The sequence below is a fragment of the Serinus canaria genome, chromosome 3 (assembly GCF_022539315.1).
Source record: "Serinus canaria isolate serCan28SL12 chromosome 3, serCan2020, whole genome shotgun sequence".
In the NCBI taxonomy this organism is placed as follows: domain Eukaryota; kingdom Metazoa; phylum Chordata; class Aves; order Passeriformes; family Fringillidae; genus Serinus; species Serinus canaria.
The window spans coordinates 48,699,211-48,719,222 of record NC_066316.1 but is presented as its reverse complement, the minus strand read 5'-3'; the positions used below and the strand labels follow the sequence as shown (position 1 = coordinate 48,719,222).

Sequence of the window (20,012 nt, the reverse complement as noted above, 5' to 3'; positions counted from 1 at the left end):
TCTATAGTAGTGCCTTAAAAAAAAAAAGTTGATAAAGCAAGAAGACATTTTCTGTTTATAGTGAAATTCTTTAGGTTTTTGGGGTTTTTTTCTGTTGTGTTTTTGGTTTTTTTTTCTCTTCTCTGCCCTTTTAATTGTTTCACATGCACTGGGAGACCACTCTGACCCAGATCCCAGAAGCACTGGGCTAAGAGCAGTGATGGAGTTTAACAGTTGTATCCCCCTCTTTATGTGGCAAAAGCAACAGAATTTTTCCCTTTTCTCCTGCATTCTCTAGTGTGTTGCCCCTGTGACTCTGAATATGGGAACTTCCATGTCATAATAGGGGAATATTTAGAGTTTCTTCTAAAATACTGCTGAATTTAAAGTGGATTACCTCTTCCTAGAGTTAATCCTCACTGGGACCCAAGCAGGCATATTCAACTTTTTCTATCCCATTTTTTGCCACATAGAGGATAATGGAGAATCAAAGACCAAGAAAAAGGCAGGAGAAAGAGAAATAATAGATTTCTCTATTAGGAGGAACATAAATGGGAAGGACTTTACAGAATGAGAGTAATTTCCACTTTGAAGAAAGAAATTTGAAGGTAGGGCAACCACATATTTACAAGTAAGGGTTGAAGGACTTTGATAACACAGTGAATAAAGGAGCGTGTTACCAATTGCTGGCAATTGCAGCAGTCTTAGGATAAGATGGGAGCCCATCATCCAGAAGACAGTACCTGAATAAAAATCCAAGTGTTTTATGTTATTATTGGAGAATAACTAACTTACTGTGCCCGTTTCTTGCTGATAGTCATTTTTCACATCCCACTTTCCGGCTCTACTTCTTCCATGTGCCCACTGATGTGGGGTATGTTATTTGAATTTCTCTTCATCTTGTCTTTGAGGGCTGTGACAAACTCACATTCAATAACTTTATCAGTCCTATTGGATCAGCTGGCAGTGGTTGGTTGGTTTTTTCATCTGGAAAATGGAAAGCAGAAATGAGAGAGAAGTTAATTAGGAAACTTTATTCTTTGAACTGATTTGTCTCAACATGGTTATCACAGGTGGGACTCAAGAATGTGAGCAGCAGATTTTTGTACCTTAATCAATGTAACATGATGACTGGAAAATGTAAGAATCAAACCCGTTGTGAATGAAACATTTTTGAGCATGCATTGTCCTCTCAAGTAAAACCAAAGAATGCTTTATAAAGGTTCTAGAATGAATAGATTTACAGTTAATGCTGTGATTGTAGAAGAAAGATTAGAGATCAGTTTGTTTTCAATGAAATTGTTGCTTGCGACTTAGAGGCAAAGAGAAATGTTTTGCATGACCCGGCTTTTGTGGTGCAGATTCATTGCAGTTAGAATTGTAACTGCTGTGCAGTGGCTGTACTTCCTGCTCTGTGGGATTGAGCTGGGTTTCACTGCACCTGCATGCATGTTGGAGTTGAAAGGACAGGAGCTGCAAGTATTTTCAGATAAGTGTCAAATTCAGCTAGTGATTCTGCCATCTTATTTGGGTTGGCTAATCATCAGACAATACCATTTTGGTTTTTCCTTTTAAATGTCATTTTTGTTTCTGTGTTTAGAATGGTGATTTTTATCGGGTTGTTTCAAAGACAGAAAAAGTGTCTTTTTACCTGCTTTAAAGGAGTGAATCTCAATGCAAATAGAGGTAGTTGTCCAAAGTCACACAGTAGCTCTTCTGGCCAGACAGAGCTTCACCAGTGCCTCCCTCCCTCTCTCACCTCCTTTCCCACTGCCCCATCTCTCCTCCCTCTTCTCCTTCACCTGTACCTGTACCCTGACTTCTTTGTTTTCTCTCCTAACTCTAGAAAGCTTTCATTCCATCTCAAATTCATGGCTACTTTTCCACTTCCATTTGTATATGTGCAAACAGGAATACGTCTTTAGGATGGGAAGGTACAAAAGCCCCCTCCTTTTCTGCTTCTGGGAACAGATGGTGATTACTGAGGAATTGATTGGAAGAATAAAAACCTTTAAGGAATTTCAGTTATTTTATTTCCTCCTTTGCAAAAGATGTTTATTTACATCTGCATCAAGTTCCTGTCATAATCTTCGCTGATTAATCCTATTGAGACAGCCAGTACACCTCCTGGCTTTCAACACATTTACATTGCATTATTGGAGTATAGATAGATGTGATGTATGGATGCTAGAAACCATTGGCACTGGTGCAGGAAGTTTTGTTTGCTCTTTTTATGTGTTTTAAAAATAATACTGTGCTCAATTAGATGAAGACAATATCTGTAATGTGTTTCTTGAGGCAGATGGTAGATGAGAGAATAAAATGTGTTTAATTTCTAAGTGGAGGAGAAATGAATCAACAGAATGGAAATCACAAGCTTTTCTTTTTCTTTTCAATATTTACTATGAAATTCAGATTATAATAAATCCTGCCATTTTATGTCTATCTCTCCATATATTCAGGCCATTATGTAAAGTAGCTTCATTGTAAAAATGGACCTTTGGTTGCTGCAATAGCTTATCTGCAGTTTAGGGTTTTAAAGTTAAGATTTTAGTTAAATGCGTTCATTACGTGTGACCTAAAATATTAGATAAAGGCTGCATTTCACTAGACTGTTTAAAGTTTCTGGAATGTTTTGTTTCAAAGAAGAAAGAGATGACACAGCTAAGGCTGAATCGGTGTAATTTCTGGAGAGGAAATGAGTTCTAGTGCATTTGCAAATGCCACACTGTGTGAAATGCGTGGGTGAACAGGAGACAGTTACCTTCAGTGCTACAAAACACAACATCACAGAACTTGGTGTTTATAAATCTACTTCCTTTTTCACAGCCTTGGATGACTTTCAGACTCCTTTTCTCACACTTTAGAAAGCTAGACCTTTTGTAGTGACGTTAATAGGATTGCAGGTTTTCTCCTGTGCATCTTTTATCTGAGACACCCAAGGAAGCTGGAATCCATGCTCTGTCCTAGTGCTCAGGAGTACTCATGAGAGTCAGCTCTCCCCTCCTCTACTTACAGAACTATGTTTGAACTTTTCTTGCTGGTATTTCAGGACATCCAAGCTGAGATTGATGCCCACAATGACATCTTTAAAAGCATTGATGGAAACAGACAGAAAATGGTGAAAGCCTTGGGAAACTCTGAGGAAGCTGCTCTGCTCCAGCACCGGCTTGATGACATGAACCAGCGCTGGAATGACCTCAAGGCGAAGTCAGCTAACATCAGGTGAGTAACAAAACCATCCAGATGTGGTGGGGCACAGTTCCTTTCTTCTAAGAGGCTTGATAAATATGAACACAGCACTGAAATGATCTATGTACTCTCTTTCAGGAAGGACCCCTGAGTGGAAATAAAAAAACTTGGTGAACTTTTTCACCAGGTAGACTTAACTACTTGTTTTCTCTTCAGAGCTTCACAGTTGTAGCTTGCTGACCTTGTACCAAAATTTCCAGAAAGTGCATTGAGTGTTTCCTTATTGCAAATCAATGGCAGTGTCAGTGAAATAATTCTGCAAAGCTGCCATGACGTTGAGGAGAAATCAGGAGTTTGTTGATGGTTCTGTTTTTACAAAATTTTTATTTTGAAATTACTAAGTTAATAAAACTTGCATCTCAAGTATTTTGATCCATTTAATTGGTTTTGAATTAATAATTCAAATTGATAATTCAGTTGCTGCTATTCAATTGAAATTTTTTTTTAAGTGCTTCTTAATCAAGGAATGCATTTTACAGTTTTTTGACCCTATCTATCTGTGCCAAGCTCAAGTGTGGTGACTGTTAAATCTTTGTGATGCCAGTTTTGAAACAGGTACTGCCATATTCATTATTGAATTAAATTCTACATGAAAATGAATTACATAGAGAATAATTTCTAGAGCTTTTAATTGCAACCACTTGCTTGTTGGTTTGAGAAAACTGTTCTTTTAAAACAATGTTAAACATTCAAATGAATATTCCAAAGGCCAGGAAAATGAGCCAACCTTGAAATTCAGGCACAAGAATTTGAATGACTGGAATAGAGGGGAAAATTTAATATTTACCTTTCATGTCCACTTACCCCATCACCAACTCAGTTGTTGAAAAGTTAAATGAAACTCTTAAATCAGTTCTTGAAAGCCCCTGAAGAACTTGAACATGAAGGACTTGAACCTAAAGGACCAAGCAGTTTGGTGTGGGGGCTTGCAGAGACTGGCTCCACCACAAACACAATTTAATGCAAGAGCTGTTGGACTTGAGTTATGAGCTTTACTCACTGGCCCATGTGAGAGAAAGACAAAAGCATGCTCTTAAATTAATAGCTTATCAGTTGTGGAGTCCTAGCAAGAACCATTGGGTTGCTTGGCCATTCCTGGTCTTGGTCATAATTTGGCAGAAATGAATGGCCATGAGAAAGGGCCTTCAAGACACTTATCCTGTACAGCTATGAGTTCCAAGGCTGTAGTACAGAAAGACTGATTGTGCAGTCTGTGCAGAAATTGGGAATACATTTTCTGAATACAGACCCATCTTTTCTGTTCTTCATGTGCATGGCTTGTTTGTCCAATTGGGGAGCATTAATGTTGCTCTGCTGGTACCTGCTGTGCTGCAGAGCCACATGTCACTGGAGATCAAAGTGTAAGATAGGCAAGTCAGAGAATACTGGTGTAAACCTAAGAAAAGTAAATGAACCTATCAAATCTCAGTCACTACTGAAAAAAGCATAGTATTTCTGAGTTCATGTATTTTGCTCTGCTCTTTGATTGCAGTTCACTTTTCTAACTTCTGCAAGAGTTCTGAAAGCCTTCATAGGGGAGTAACAAAGCACAGAAGTCTGTTTGCCTTCAATTTTTGCTTTCTTGGTGTATCTTTTTACAAGGATGAATTGGAAAGCAAAATTGTATGGATGACTCTAGTGAGAGCAACATCTAATTTTTAGATGCTAGGACTGAAGAATGAAAAAGCTGATTGTTTCATAATGGATTTTAGCTTGCCATAATGCTTCTATATTAAAGTTTCTGTAGGCTTTTTAGAATATTTTTAGGTGTGCGTACATTGCAATTGTTCTGATTTTTAATTGCTGAAAGTACTGCTCTCCTGAAGAGAGAAGACAGTATGAGTTTTTTTTTTTTAAAGGCAAATGTTTATGGGAGATTCTTTTCTCCTGGGGCAGGAAGTGTTTGGGGATGTTAGTGTTTGGGGGAGGGTAAAGGTAGAAGTATGGGACAAACAGAAAAGGAGTTTCTCTCTGTTTCTCTATATTTAGACCACCCACCAATCTTTTTTTATTCCGTGTTCCCTTGTCACTCAGCAGGAAAAGTGCTACCTCTATAGCAGAATTAAAAGCTGAGGAGCTCTCCAGCTGTGAAGAGAGCCTCTCAGGGTCAACAGAAGGGGAATTGTGTCAGAGTTGCTGTTTTCTGGATGATTTTATTCAGCATGGGGAGGGGGAGGGAGGGTTCCTCTCAGTCTGGTCAGTTGGATAGGAGCATCTGTGTTCTTCAGGTTCATCCGGGATTCCCTTAGGAGTGCTTTTGCATACCCAATGGCTGCTGCCAGTGAATATTTGTGCTCCAACTCATGCCCAGAAACAATCATCTATAGCTGACCTCTATTTGATCAGAGCAGATTCCTAAACCATCACTTGACCTAGTAAATCCCTGTGCTTACCAATTCATTTGTCACTTCAACACAAACACCTGAAGCTTTGTTTGCAGGTTGTTTATCAGTAGAGTACCAATTCCAAAGCAAAGGCCAGGAATCCTGAGAGAGAGTACAGAAAAGCCCAAGAAACATTTCAGAACTTTTGCATAGTTTATCTTCTGCCTCTGATAATGTCTGTATGACAAATATAAACGTGATACTAAAACTTTTCACTGAAATGCAATTTAAAGCATATCTTGACTCTTGCTCCTTGCAGCATTTGCTTTGAATGGGGTTTACTGAATGTATGTTTCTTTGCTCCCCAGGAGAATTGAATGCTTGTGGCTGCTCTTCAGCTGCTGCATCTTGCTTTCATTTTTTGGTATTGCTTTTGATAAGATTAAAAGGATAGTATTCTGGAAAAATCCAGGCTGATGTGATGAGTTTTTCCGTGTTTATTTTTTCCCTTTTCAATGTTTTTCTTTGGGAGGTTCGGTCACTTTGTGCTCGGTGAAAAATTAAGTCCCTGCTGGTGTAGTCCGTTTCCTCTCCACCCCTTACTGCTCTACCTCTGCAGGATTAACTTGCACTGGACTTTGAAACCATGTGCTTACTAGTGTTGTTTTTGGTATTGACTTTAATTTGGCCTGCACACAAGTACTTAGTGGTAAATTACAATGCGTTTAATCCTGTAATATATGCAATATCATTCACATTTATATCAGATTAGTTGTTTGACTATTAATATTATTGCATTGTACGTTACAAAGTGGTGAATCACCCTTAAATTGTCCTTTATCTACTTACAGGAGTTTTCCCCCTCCAATTTATTTTTCATATAAGAATTCCACTAAATAATTAGAGCAGAATCTTGAAGCCTCAGAGAGTGCCAGTTTTGAGGAGTGAGAGCTGCTACAAACAGTAATATGCCATGATGAATAGAGTTTTCACTATCAAATGTACAGAAAGCTATAAATCTGAACATTTTTAATTGTAGTTGCTACTAGAAATTCTCAAAGATATATCTATATTTTTTTTGGCAATCAGAATCTAATAGCAACACTGCAAGTTCAAATGTGATCTGCCTTAGCTTAGCTGAGAGGGCAATGGTTCTCCTCTGCCGGATAAGTAAGAAGTATAACTCTGTTTTCATTTCAAGAAAGAAGGGCCAGTTCTGAGTACCTGAAAAAATACCAGGAGAGTGGAGACAATACATTGCACTCAGAAGCTGCTAAACCTGCACACCAAGGCCAATACAACACACTTGTGCTTCAGTGTGTGGTGGGATGCTGACTCTGCATTTAGGCCTGACCTGCTAGCAGCTTGTTGCAATTCAGTGTTGAGATAAAGGTATCAGTGAGAGCAATAAGGGACAGTAGAAACCATAACACACAAAACTATAGGCAATAAAATGTCATTTCTAGCAACTACTTTAGTTTCATATTTTTTCCAAGTAGTTACCTAAGTGCTTTCCGTCACAGGACTGAAGGAGAACAGGTTCCTCTTCCTAAATGTACTTGGTTTATCATTTTCAAAAATATGGACTTTTTTTTTCTTTGTATTTCCCTCCTTATCTACTCTTACTTGACTGCTTTATTGCTTCATCTATCCTAGTATTGCTGGGAGATCTCAGTGTGGTCAAACTTAAGCTTGTGTTGGATTTAACCTTGTAGCACATCATCCCTTCAATCCAAATGTTGTTGTATCAGCCCCAAACATTCACTCTAATGTCATTTGAAATGATAATACAAGCCAGGTGAAAGTTTCTAGGTGTGAGTCACAGGGAATCAGAAAAAAAAAAAAGCCAGCAATGTGCCAAAATCAGAAAGGGAATAGAATTCAGTTCATTCAACCTTCAGAAGCAGGAAGAAACTTGCAGAACTGGTGTCAGACTACACTGAAAATCATTCAGCTCTACTCCCCCATCTGTGTGAAGAAAGAAACTTTTTTTTGCTGATATAAATTAGATACATGCTGATCTTGAATGATAGCATAACAAAGAATGACTGCAGTAAAAGAGGGGTGGCTGGTCCCTTTTGAAGATTTCTATGCATCTTTTAGGTACTGCAGGGAGAAGACACCAAGTCAAGATATTTCTGAAAATTATAGAAAAAGATATTGTGGAGTTTGACTTTTTTTGTCAATTAAAGTGAGGAAAAGATTCACTGTATTAAAAGTCTAACAACTCAACATCAATGAGAGATGATTTATTAAGTAACCTGTGTCACTGACTGATATGTTCAGCAGCAGAGGCAATTTGCTATTGATAACTACTGGTAGAACACTCTGGATTTTGCTTTTGGAGAGTCAAGGTCCTGGCATGAAAGAGTTCAGCTTTGCAGTGCTTTAGCTCACAAAATGATGTTTGTGCATGTTGCACAACAGTGGTAGAGTCACAACAAAACACAAGAATTTTTTATGTTGCTTGGACATTCAGTGTTCAAGGTTTTAGATGAGTTAAAGCACCAGAGACATATTTGTCTGTGTTCCCCTCTTTCTCCTTTGCTTATTTTGATTTGCTGTGCAAAGTGTTCTGAAATAAAGCTTTTTTTTTTTTTTTTTAATGCAAAGTTGCTTTGCAATTAAGCACTTGAGACATTCTCATCTTACGGATGAAGTAATTTTGTTTGTTTTCCCAAGCTGGTTTTGCCATTCAGGGCTTTAAAGATGCTGTTGTGCTGTCTCACAGGGCTCACTTGGAGGCCAGTGCAGAGAAATGGAACAGATTGCTGACATCCCTGGAAGAGTTAATCAAATGGCTGAATGCTAAAGATGAAGAGCTGAAAAAACAAATGCCTGTTGGAGGGGATGTTCCAACCTTACAGCAGCAGTATGACCACTGCAAAGTAAGTTGCTTAAGTTTTATGGATATGCTACTGTGAAGTAGAAAATGAAGCAAATTTTTGTACGGGAGAAATGATGAATGCTTCCTAGTGACTAATTTCTATAAAAAAGCTCTAGGTCTCCACCCATTTTGCTTACCCGCCTTGCCTATTAAAGCACAACTAAGATACACTATAACATTTCATCTAAACCATTTTTGAGACATGTGTTCAGTCTGAACACTTACTTTCTTTACTGTTCCTTGATATTTTTGGAATTTTGATAGATGAAGCTATTATTTTACTCTTAAAGTTAATGAAGGCATGCAAAAGTAAGAAGTGACCAAGAATCATGAAAGCAAGGATGAATGTAAATTCAGTAAAACTGTGAACAGTGCCTTTCTACATGTTATTAAACTCACCAGTGATAGCAGCCCCCTACCCATGCACATTTACACTGCAAAGATGACTCAAAACGATTTTAGAGAACTAAAATTTTTCTGTGCCTTGTACTGTTGTAACTATAGCATTTTCTGGTTTTGCTTGTCCTGTTCTGGTTTGTATGTGACAGACTATTAATTCCTGAATAGTTCTCTACAGTAAAAAAAATTGCTTGCATCTGCATTTCTTCATTCATGTAGCATGTGGAATCTATCTTGCCAACTCTGATCAGCAATCAAGTGAAGATGATTTTGCCATTGGAAAAATTCAATCTAGTAAAGCTGGTTCCATCTCATTTGATCTGTATGGTGTAAACAGGGAAAGAGAACAATGCAGCTTTATATAGCTAATTGCATGATAAATAAGTTCTCCTCTGCCAACTACACTGGTGTCTTTTCTGCTGTGTTGTTTGGTGAGGGCAAAGTTTGAGTTTGGAAAAACTTACTAATACAGAAATACCTAAAATACTGTGGGGAAGTACAAAAAAAGTAGTCTGTCATGAGCAGCACTTTTACATCTTCACTCCAAAATAGAAGTGCTTAAGGAAATCTGCATACGTTTCTTCTTAATTTAGTCTTTTAAAGTTAATTTATTAGCATAAACTCAGGAACTTTGTTTCTTGAGAGTTCATCTCTTCCTAATCCACTTAAAGCATCAGGCTCTGTTTGTAGGCACATCTGCTGTGATTCTTTTTATAATGATCAAAAGGTGGATTACTAGTGCCAAAGAGCAATAAAAGGCTGAAACAGAGCCAAATATGATTTTGAAGGAGGTCAGTGGAAGGTGGTAGACCTCTACAGGTGGTTCTCTAAAGGCTTGTTTGTGTCTTGTGTAGATTACAGTATGTGCATGGTAGTAGCAAAATAGTACTAGTAAGTGCCTCTCATCTGAAGAACTCAAATTGATTAATGAAAATGGGGCTTTATTCTGAAGTGGAAAAGTTTAGTAGTAATGATGCTGGATGGTGCATTTGGACCACCAGTGAACTGCAGCAGTATGAAGGAGAGAGCACCTCTGGGTTGTTTAATCCTTGCCCTTATGCTTAAAGAGAAACTGATATTTTGTTATGTGTCAAGGTTAAGACTCTAGTGAGTGCATTCAGGGGCTTTTGGAGATTATTCTATCATTTTTCAAAAAGGCAATTTTCTTGCAATGTCACAGTGAGTATTGGATATAGTTGCCCGAGTCAAGTATTTAATATGAGCTGCATTAATGGTCTGCAACAGCATGAAGTTAAAGCAATCCTGAGTATCACTTTATTTTTTTTATACCTATGCCAGCAAAAGCACTGTATACACTTGCAGATATTTCTTAGAAGATGTTTGGATGACTATTTCCAAAGAGTTATTTTTTTAGGGGGAATCAGGAGATTCCCATATATCTTGTAATGATACTGTGCTATACCAAATACCAATTATTAGCAGGCAGCATTTCACATTCTGTTGAGGTGTTGCTTATTAGCTACTGCCAGAGGAGGGGAGCTGAACCACAGCTGTCTATTGGTTTTATTCTCATGGCAGTGCTTCACTGCTGTTTCTTAGCAGGAGCTGTTCATTCCTTGCTGAAGCTGCAGTTTGCTAATAAACTTGACCAAGTTGAAAAGTTTTGGTTTTTTTCAGAAAGAAAATGAAAAATGAAGGGGGAAAAAAATCCCAACCAAAAGCCAACAAAATAAAACTCCAAACCCTCTAGAAGTCCTTCTGCTTCCTCAGCAAGGTTAAAGTGATTGGTTGATGTGGTTAGGATGCTGGATGAAGTGTCCTTGGCTGAGTAGCACAAGTTTTATTCCTGTTGTATTTTTTTTTTTTTTCAAAAGATTATGACAAAACTGCCCTTTCAGTGGATTTTTTGTAAACTTTATGTAATTCCATGTTGTCAGTTACTCTGTGCCCTGTAGTGTGGATATTGCTGGTTGGTGTAATTTGCTTTGCAATTAAGGTGTTCCATTTGGAATATCCTGTTAAGCTGGGAGTTTTCAGTGTTTCAGGTTTGAGGTATAACTGCGTCAGATGAATATTGCAGGGATATGACTTGATTTCTCTAGCTCCAAAGGATACTCCCTTTATGCCACTTCTCATCACCAGCTGTCCTGGTACTTTTTAAAATGTTTCTTTGCCCATGCTTCTTCAAGCTTTAAACCTCCTGAACGTTTCACTTTTAAGATTTACTTTTGATCAAAGGGGTTTCTATGATCCCTTGTTGAGTTCTGCAGCACTGTGTCAGCTCACCTTGAAAAGGTACTCCCAGGTCTGTGTGTGTGCCTCTGCTCTCCTCTTTCCTTTAGTTTCATACCTGAGTGTAGATTTGAAGTTGTGTTCATGCAAATAGAGCAGTTCAATCCTCACTTTGTTTCCACTTCTCTGTGACCCATTTTCTCAAATTTTCAACTTGCTTGCCTGATCTTGTCCTTGCTGGCACTTCAAAATGTAAGTGGTAAAATAGTGGCTCAGCTCTGTAAGATGTGCCCTCATGACAGTCCCGTCTCCTTTGCTTTATTTTTCTGAGTTCTGTTGTATTAGCATTACTTTTTGCCTCTAGTTACTTAATAATTGTTGTTTTTATTAACCTACTTTTTTCCCCCCTCGGGTACAGGGGATGAATTCTTTGCTTCAGCTTAATGGCACTAATTCTACAGACCTCTGTTAGTGTCTCCCTCCCTCAGTGCTTGGCTTCAGCAGTGCTACATAGATAAGTGCAGTATTATGTGACAGTTTGGATTGGCTCACATCTTTTGGGTGCTACTGAGGTCTGTTTGGACAGGAGGAAATAAATGGTTTGCTGTTGATTTTTAAGCTTGTTTTTGTTTTAGATATCTCTCATTCTTCTGTGTTTTAAAAGCAAACATTACACAGAGCACCGTTAGTAGATGGAATTAGGGCTACAGATTTAGCCTGTATTTCCCAGGTTAACAGAAATCTTTCAGAATGTGGTAAATATTTATAATTTTTTGGCTCTTTTTTGTGTTGTTCAACCAAACTTCCATTGGCTGGAAGTTTATCACATACTAAATGCTCAGTCTATCAATGAGCACATCCAGTCTGGGTGTTGAGTGTTGCTCTGTGTGTTGCGGGGAGCAGGGCAAGAGGAAACTTAAGCAATGGTGCATGAATTTCCTATTTTGATTATTCTCAAAATTTCTTTGTCTTTAGAAGAGGGGTTTGTGGAGCAAGAAATTCCAAGAATACTGGAACATTTGGGACACTGAGAAGAAATTTAAAAGTACCTGAGCTGAGAAGTTGTTCATATGGAGTGTACTCATAGCTGAGTCTACAGTCACACTCCAGAAATGTGGGACACAGGGAACAGTTTAGAGGGAAAAGAAACCGAAGGCACTTACCTTTTCAGAGTTTATTGTCATTTTTTCCCCAAAATTTTACTTTCTTGCTGTTACTAGTTCTTAGCAGATCATGTTTCCCTTTCATTCTGTTCTTTACCAATCTTCTGTATAAATATTTATTTAGGGTTTTAAAGTGTGTGATACAAATTTTGATCAGTTGCATAGACCAAGAACAAAACCCCACACCAACGCATCAAAACTGAAAAACCAGAATCACCACCCCAAGCCTGTTCCTCTCAAACTCTGTCTCTCAAAAATCTACACCTACATGCATATTTTAGTATGCCAGAAAAGAAAATCTGCAAAAAATACCATGAAAAAACAGTGGGCTGGTTTTGTGCATGTGGAAGTACCTAGAGTCACACTTGTACAAGAGGAGGCAGCACAGATACTGACACCTTGTTCTTTGGAGATGCACCGAGACCTTCATGTATCTCACTTTTCCACTGGAAGAGTTTCTGACTGTAACTTTTTGTAAGTGCGCTTTTGCTAAAATAAAAAGACTCCCTAAAAGCTATAAATCAGTGTGGTTTAGATTCCAGAGAGATAACCAGGACATTTCAAATTAAGCAGAAATGGGTACCCTCTTGCATAAATCCTGTTGGCATGTGTCTGCATAAATGAACAAATGTCTAGCTAATACTAAATAATGCATGCATCTTGGATCAAAGAGATGCTTAACTTAGCTTCATTTGAGCTCAGAATGAATTGGCAAAGGACCTGTGAATGTTTGATTGATAATTTTATATCTATGGATAGGTCATTAATATTTTAGGTACTCTTCAAACTTTTTGGGGTTACTGTCTATGTATTTCATGTTTCAGACTTGTTTTGTTAAAGTAATCAAATAAGGAAAGTTGTAGTATTGCAGTCTGTTTTACACAGCTGTTTTCACTTAATCAAAGGTGTTAGCACAGCCAACTGGAAACCACTTTCTAGGTGCTGTTATCCCTTCAGGGTGCCTGTAATTCTGTTATTCTCTTAAACAGTGGGAAAAGTCTGTGAGGAAAAAATCAATTTCTAGCCTTAAACTTTTCTTCACTCTTTCAGTTTGCCTCTCTGACTTTGGGCAATGAGCTTCTTAAATTAATTCCTACTTAAAGATTCTAGATTTGTTTTTCTGGTATATTTTGTTTATTAATATCTGCTTTCATGTTGGGAATTACTAAATCTAAGAATGAAAAAGCATGAAAGAAGCATTAAAATATTGGTGCTGCTTTAGGCCATACTCTTAATATACTCTTAAGTATAGAAAAAGCTTTATTAATTATTATTCATTTCATCACATAAGACACAAAGCACACAAAATCTCTGCTGCTTAGAGGTGGTCAGCTGAATTAGTTGGTCTGTTAATGGGTGGTTGCTAAAACATCTATTTTGACTACAGTGTGAGCTATGAAAGGAGAATTAAGTGGTCCATGGTTGGAAGTGGAAAAGCAATATAGTCTCTTGCTTAGAGGAAGAGCTGCAACTTGGTCTGATGGTCAAGGATGTGATGGAAGCAGGAGCTTGAGCAAGATGTATCATGGTGCTCTGAAGTGGCTCTTTAAAGTCAGGATGTGATTTCAAAAACTACATGCTCTAGCAAGAAGAGGAATAGCCTTCCCAATAGTATCTCAGCATTATGAGAGCTCCTTAAGTGAACTTGTAGGGGAGAAGAGTTTAAGAACTCATGCAAGTTTGCATATTTGAGAGTCCTGAATGATGATTATTGGTGAAAAAATGTATTGTACTACACTAATAGTTTGTGCTGCTCAAGGACAGTACAACTCAGTAATCTTTAACTGAGACTTTTCTTTGTGGTTTGTTTAGGAGGAAGAAGTGGAAACTGAGGGTGGGAATATTTTGTTACAGGAGAGGAAGAGTGTAGTTAATGTCTGAAGTTAAATGAGGGTTCTCAAGTGGACAGACTTATATCCATTGCTCACTGAGGACTTACTTAAACTGATTTGTGTGTTACATGAATGATTCAGGTGTGTGTCACTGCTCTCCCGGGCTTCTTGTCCAGAAGAATGATGTGTAAACAAAAGCATGGGTCAAAGAATGAATTGTTAACTTAGGATGCCAGTGCAGTGTATTTTTAACTTTGACAAAAAATAGTTTCTCCTGGCTGTGCTTCATCTTGTTCCCAGAAGTGTGGTTGTCTTGTGATAAGTCAGGAAAGTTGCAATGGATCAGTACTTAAAATAATAAATAACCTGGATAATGAAGGAACAAATTATTCTGTCACTAATGCAGAGTAAAGCAGGTTATCTTACTGTAGAAAAAACAATTCATAAACATTTTTCCAGTACAATAAATGAAACATTTCTGTGGGGTTGCCTTTTTCATATCATTTTGATGTATACAGCTCATGCTGCTCTTTCCTGAGGAACCATTGTCTCATTTGTTTTAATCTAAGACTTCCACATAAATTTTTAGGACCTCACTGGGTCTTTTTCAAACCACTGAATAAAGGAAGATTTGTAGATATCCTCAAACACCCAAGAGGTCATTCTGACATTGCTGTGGAGGAGAATGCTTGTGTCATAAATTAGGCTTACATTGCAAAAACAGCACAGCAATCAGCCTTTCTCTTTGTCCTTAAAAGGCTGCCTGTTTCTGTGCTATCTTTTTATTTCACCTCACAAAAGACCACTCTAGCTCCATCATTGTAAGTAGTAGCCCATCTACAGCTAATGACATCTTGTAAGGTCTTGATGCACTGGAATGGACCAGACATCTCTTTCACTCCTGTGTCTTGAGCTGCAATACCGCGACTGGCTGTGGCCTGACCTTCAGGGGTGAGCCATGAGCACAGCCAGGGAAGGGGATGGAGCACAAGCACATTAGTGACTGGTTTTTAGTCTTCACCCATAAGACAGCCACTCTATTCTCTTAGGTACCTGGGTTGTTCATCTTGCTGTGTTCTTCTGACTCTACCGTATCCCTAGGGAACTAAAGTGACTGCTGTTGCATGTGATACTTAGGATGAAGTTGCACCAATGCCATGTTTGATAATGTAACACAAAAGTGGCTTTTTGTTTTGTCATTTCTGAGGATGCTCAATATTTTGTTGGCTATTTCTTGGTTAGTGGCATATTAAGCAAATTATTTCTGGGATCTGGCAATGAAACTCCAAAGACCTTTTTTCTTAAGCTGTAACTACTCAGAAAAATGCTCACAGTTTTAAATTTGTGTATGCTTTTTTTTAAGATCAGTTGGTATTTCAATTGCTTTTAAAAGTGCTGGGTACCTCCTGAAACCTAAGGATGATATGTCACCAGATGAGCTGCCTCTCTGGATCCCAGAGATGGGATGGTATTAGGAAATGAGACAGGACATTTCTCTGAATGCAAATATTGTTTTTTGCTGAGGTCTGTTTTTCCAAAGGCAGAGAGCCAGGAAAAAAAACTGGCACAGTCACACTGAATCTGTTTTTTCAACTGGAGAGTGATGCTAGAGGGCCACAATAATACAGAGTCCACTGCCATATTTTTTTCAGATGCTTTCATAGGCTGTATTAGAGATGAAAACTGTTTGTCCTGCTCATACCTTTCTCATTTTGACAACAATTTGAGGTTCTTTCTGTACAGTCAATAAAACCAGCTCAGGTTTCCTTGATTTCTCTGTTATCTGTTTTGATAAACTGGACCACTAAGAAACTTATTCTATTTAACTAGGCTGTTCACTTGTCACTCAAGGTGTGGACTGGAGCTTGTTGGGATTAATGCAAATCTTAAGAACCTTTTTATATAACTCACTTTTCCATATGAATTTTGTGCAAACACGAAAGAGATTTATTTTCTTTCGTCTTGTGTTTTCAGTTGGCATCGTCCCCTCTGCATCACTGTTTTGGAGAAACTGAACAGATGCATTAGTTTATGATGCACTTCTTAAATATGCAGTAAGAGAGAGGCTATTACCACTTTTAAATCCTCCTGAAACTTGCTGCATTTACAGACAGGAACTGGTGAAGAATCTTTATTTTATGTTAAGAGCATGTTAATCTAGATCCTGCTTCTTGCCGCTGCAGGCAGGCTCTTTAGGGAAGAAGAATATTTATTCCAGTTAACTCCTGAACTCAAGGATCCTCCATCCCTTGTTATTACAGTCAGTAATCCACCCTAGGAAGATCAGCAATAAATTGGAGAAATTGTGTTTCCATGGCAGCCACTCATTCCTGTTTTCATGCAGATTCTAGAGATGGAAGGCTAGGTTTCAAAATAGGGTAGGGGATGGGATTCTGCTTTTTCTTACACTTTTCTGTTAGTTTTCCCATTTTTGTTTTGTTGCATTTTTAGAATACAAGGGTAGGTATTGGTTTAATGGGCAAGGTAATCTCACAGGAGGTATTTTGCTCTTTGTTTTCTTTCCAAGAACTCTTAACCATAGCTAATAGTTGTTCCTAGGCAGTTACCACACATCTGTATCTTCTGACCTGGGTTTCAGTGAATTTCTCTCCTCCAGGGTGGTTAGTTTGTGGGGCTGGGAAATTCCTAGGTATGTTACTAGAAGCAGTTTTCTTCTCTGAAGTTTTGGTCTTTCAGCTCTGGGGACCAAAGGGTGTAAACCTAAAATGATGCTTTAAGACTTGAATCTTTCTTTTTAGGGAAGCTGCTGGAGGTTATGTTTTTGCTAACATGTGTTTCCTGCAAAAGGAATTCAGTGGTGCACTTCAGAAAGGCATTACATTGGGTCTAGGGTTCCCACTCCCACACCTTGAGCTGCTAGAGGTCCTTACCACTTACAGACTTCTCCAGAGTTAGTTGTTTTGGGGAAAAGATGGAGATTTTTTATTTTAATCCGATTTGGAACCTGAATGGAACCTTTTTGGAACCTCATCTTGTGAGGCTGGTAAGATGATTCCTTTCCTCGTGTCATTTAAAGTATCATCAGTAGTTGTCCACATCTGAAGACTTGGGGTACCCTGAGCTTCAGTATTAAGGTACAATTCCTCCATGTAGTGCTGTGCCTGGTAGGTCTGCAGTGTCTGCAGTTATTCCTTAGAGTTACTGAGGTTACTTTGTTTTAATCAGTAGGTTACAGAATTCTATGAGTATGGTGTAATTAAGGTAGAAAATATTTGCTTGACAAAGTGGCTGTTGACTGTGGGGGTTGGGTTCCTTTTGGTTTATGTCTTGGCTTTGGGGTGGCTCTTTTGGCACCTCTTTCTGGAAGGAATGCTGTGTTGTCCTCACACTTTTACTACTAATGAGTTATTTTACGTGCTTGGTTGGTCATCTTGTAATTTATTCCCCTGTAATGTGTGAGGACACTTTCAAAGCATCCTGTACAAAATCTAAGTTTTCTCAAGGGTCCTTTCTATCTTGTTGCTTAATGACAATGGAGCATTATGTCAGTACTAGTAGTGAAGCAACTGTGTCCTAAAGTGGTTTCAAGCACTATATATTAACTGGATGTCAAACTTCGTAGCCTGCTCTGCTAAACAGACAATACAAATGCAGTAACTTCTGTGACATGAGCAGCCTTTTCTGGTTCTGCAGTGAATGAAGATAGCATTAACTCTAGTTTTTGATAGTCTGAGATGCCCTGCTATCACTGGCACATGACTGTGCTGTTAGGTGGTTGCTGTTGGTTATCCCTGTGATGCTTCAGGTTTTAGCTTTTATATTTTTCAGATTCTGAACTGCTTTAGAGTGTAGTTCTGAGCTTCATATTAAGGGATGGTAAGCTCTCTTCACAGAGTAGCTAGACAAAACAATTCCTTCTCTAGCTGGGGACCAAAGACAATTGATCCACATTTCAGGCCCAGGAGCATAAACAATGGTGGACTGAAGAGAGAAAAATAAGAAGGATGGGACTTCATAAACTAAAGCTATAACCGGACAATTAACTCCAATATGCAAATGGACCAGAAGTTATAAAAGTGTGGGATCTCATGACCAGTCACCCATTTTGTGACCATTCTGGGTTGATCTTGGATGTAGCCCTGGCTGGGCTCTTGTACTGCCCAAGGTGTATCCATTGAGGCCTTCTAATAAATACCTACTTTATTCTTTAACTCTGTCTAGCCTCTGTTCTAGTGCCTTCACAAGGCATCACCTGTATCCTGTTTCTCCATAGGACAGATTGTGAGGGGGTGTGGGAAGCTGAATAGTTCTGAATTTCTAGCCACTGGGGGCTGTTCCTTAAATGAACAGGCATAGCCTGTAGTGAGAGAGAACATTTCAAAGATGTTCTCAAAGAACTTAATAGTTGCTGCTAATGGTAATTAATGTATTTTATGATAAGAGTTTAATCTTTTAGACCTTTCTTGTTAAATGAATGTGTAAATCTAGAGAAAAAAATCTCTATGCCAATGTTTGATGGTATAAAACAATCTGCCAGTGATAATTCACAGTCAGTTTTATAATATTGTTGTCAGCAATTTTGTGTTTGCAAACAATATTTAGAAGCTTAAGAGAGAGTGAATCAAAGCCATAAATTATTTAAATGTTCTGATACACTTATTTTCCCTTTTGTTTGAAGTCGGACTGGATTTTATGCGTTCTGCCTATGTTACTAAGGAATTTTTAGTCTAAAAGTCCTAATATGAGCAATAGAATAGTTTTTTAAAAAACCTGCAGATTTCCTCTCCCTTGAAACAGCTGGTTTGCAACTTAGATGCTTGAAGAATTTTTAAAATAAAAAGTAAAATATTGTGATGAAAGGGCTATGCTGATCATTTCATAAACAGTCATTAAAAAATGCATGCTTTATAAGTGATTTACTTGGGTCTAAATTAAAATTTTCTGTAGCAACTGAGGCTTGAATGATTGAATCCAATCATTACTTTTATTAGTATATTTTTCATTAAGTCAGTGTAACAGGTCAGCAAGAATTTAATATTAACAGTAATAGAAGAGAGAATAGTAAATAAGATAGTTTTAAAGAAATTACTGGAACAAATACATCATTTTTCTGTTATATATTACTGCATGTCATCTAAAATTTCTTTTCACCTTGTTCTAGATTTTATACAGTCTGTATTTAGTTACCCTGGAATCAATCTGATATGAAGACTTTCTTGTTTCTTTCTATTTTTAAAATAACAACTATTTGTACACTTTCTCTTTTTTTGTTCCATCTTCTTTTTGAGTGATGGATCTGCCTCAGAAGAGAGAGGCTAAAATGTTATGTAAGCATTCACTGCCTTGAAGGTATAAGGTTTGAGCCAGGGAAGAAACCTTCCAACCCAACAAAATGCTGTCAGGGTAACATTTTGATGCCCTGAGAGGGAAGACTAATTGTGAAAAATATTTTTATCATCAGATAAATGCAAGGGAGGGGGAGGATGTAATTTTTAGGTAAATTTCAATGGAATCTGCTAATTTTATCCTGTGCATGTGATTTTTCAATCTCAAGTGTTGTAGCAGAGAGATACTGAGCAGTACTTGATGCTGACATCAGCGCTGTGGTCAGCACCTGCCATCACATCCTTGGGTAGGAAGGCTTTCAGGAGCCCCAGTCCTTGATACAGAAACAAGTCCCCAGGCTTTGACTAAAGCACAGACTGCAACAAAGCAGTCATGCCTGGTTGAAATTACTCCTTTTCAATAGGTCAGCCTCATTTGGCATGATTTTCTGATGATCATGCAGATAATGCTTTCTGACAGTTCTGGCTGCTACAAGATTCTTAGTCCAGTGAGCATGGGTGTTTGGCTGCAGTTTCTCAACATCTTTTTTCACCTGTGTCTTCCTACTTATGCTTTGCCTGGTGCTGGTGCAGCAGCACTAGAAGAGAAGAAAGAAGTTATTTTCTTAATGCTAGATCTCTGAAGGAGTGGCTAGTAGTAAGCACAGCACAGCATATAAAACAAACAAATAGAAAAA

The 20,012-nt window shown here is 38.1% G+C and overlaps 1 protein-coding gene across 6 annotated transcripts in view; it reads left to right on the top strand.

Moving 5' to 3' along the window:
• UTRN (utrophin) overlaps positions 1–20,012 on the top strand; it is a 362,109-nt gene that overhangs the window by 243,155 nt on the left and 98,942 nt on the right. For all 6 annotated transcript variants that reach the window (XM_050973004.1, XM_030235269.2, XM_018916973.3 and 3 more), the window contains 2 exons: positions 3,032–3,204; positions 8,287–8,443. In XM_050973004.1, the coding sequence (XP_050828961.1) occupies positions 3,032–3,204; positions 8,287–8,443 (330 nt within the window). The remainder of the gene's footprint in view (positions 1–3,031; positions 3,205–8,286; positions 8,444–20,012) is intronic.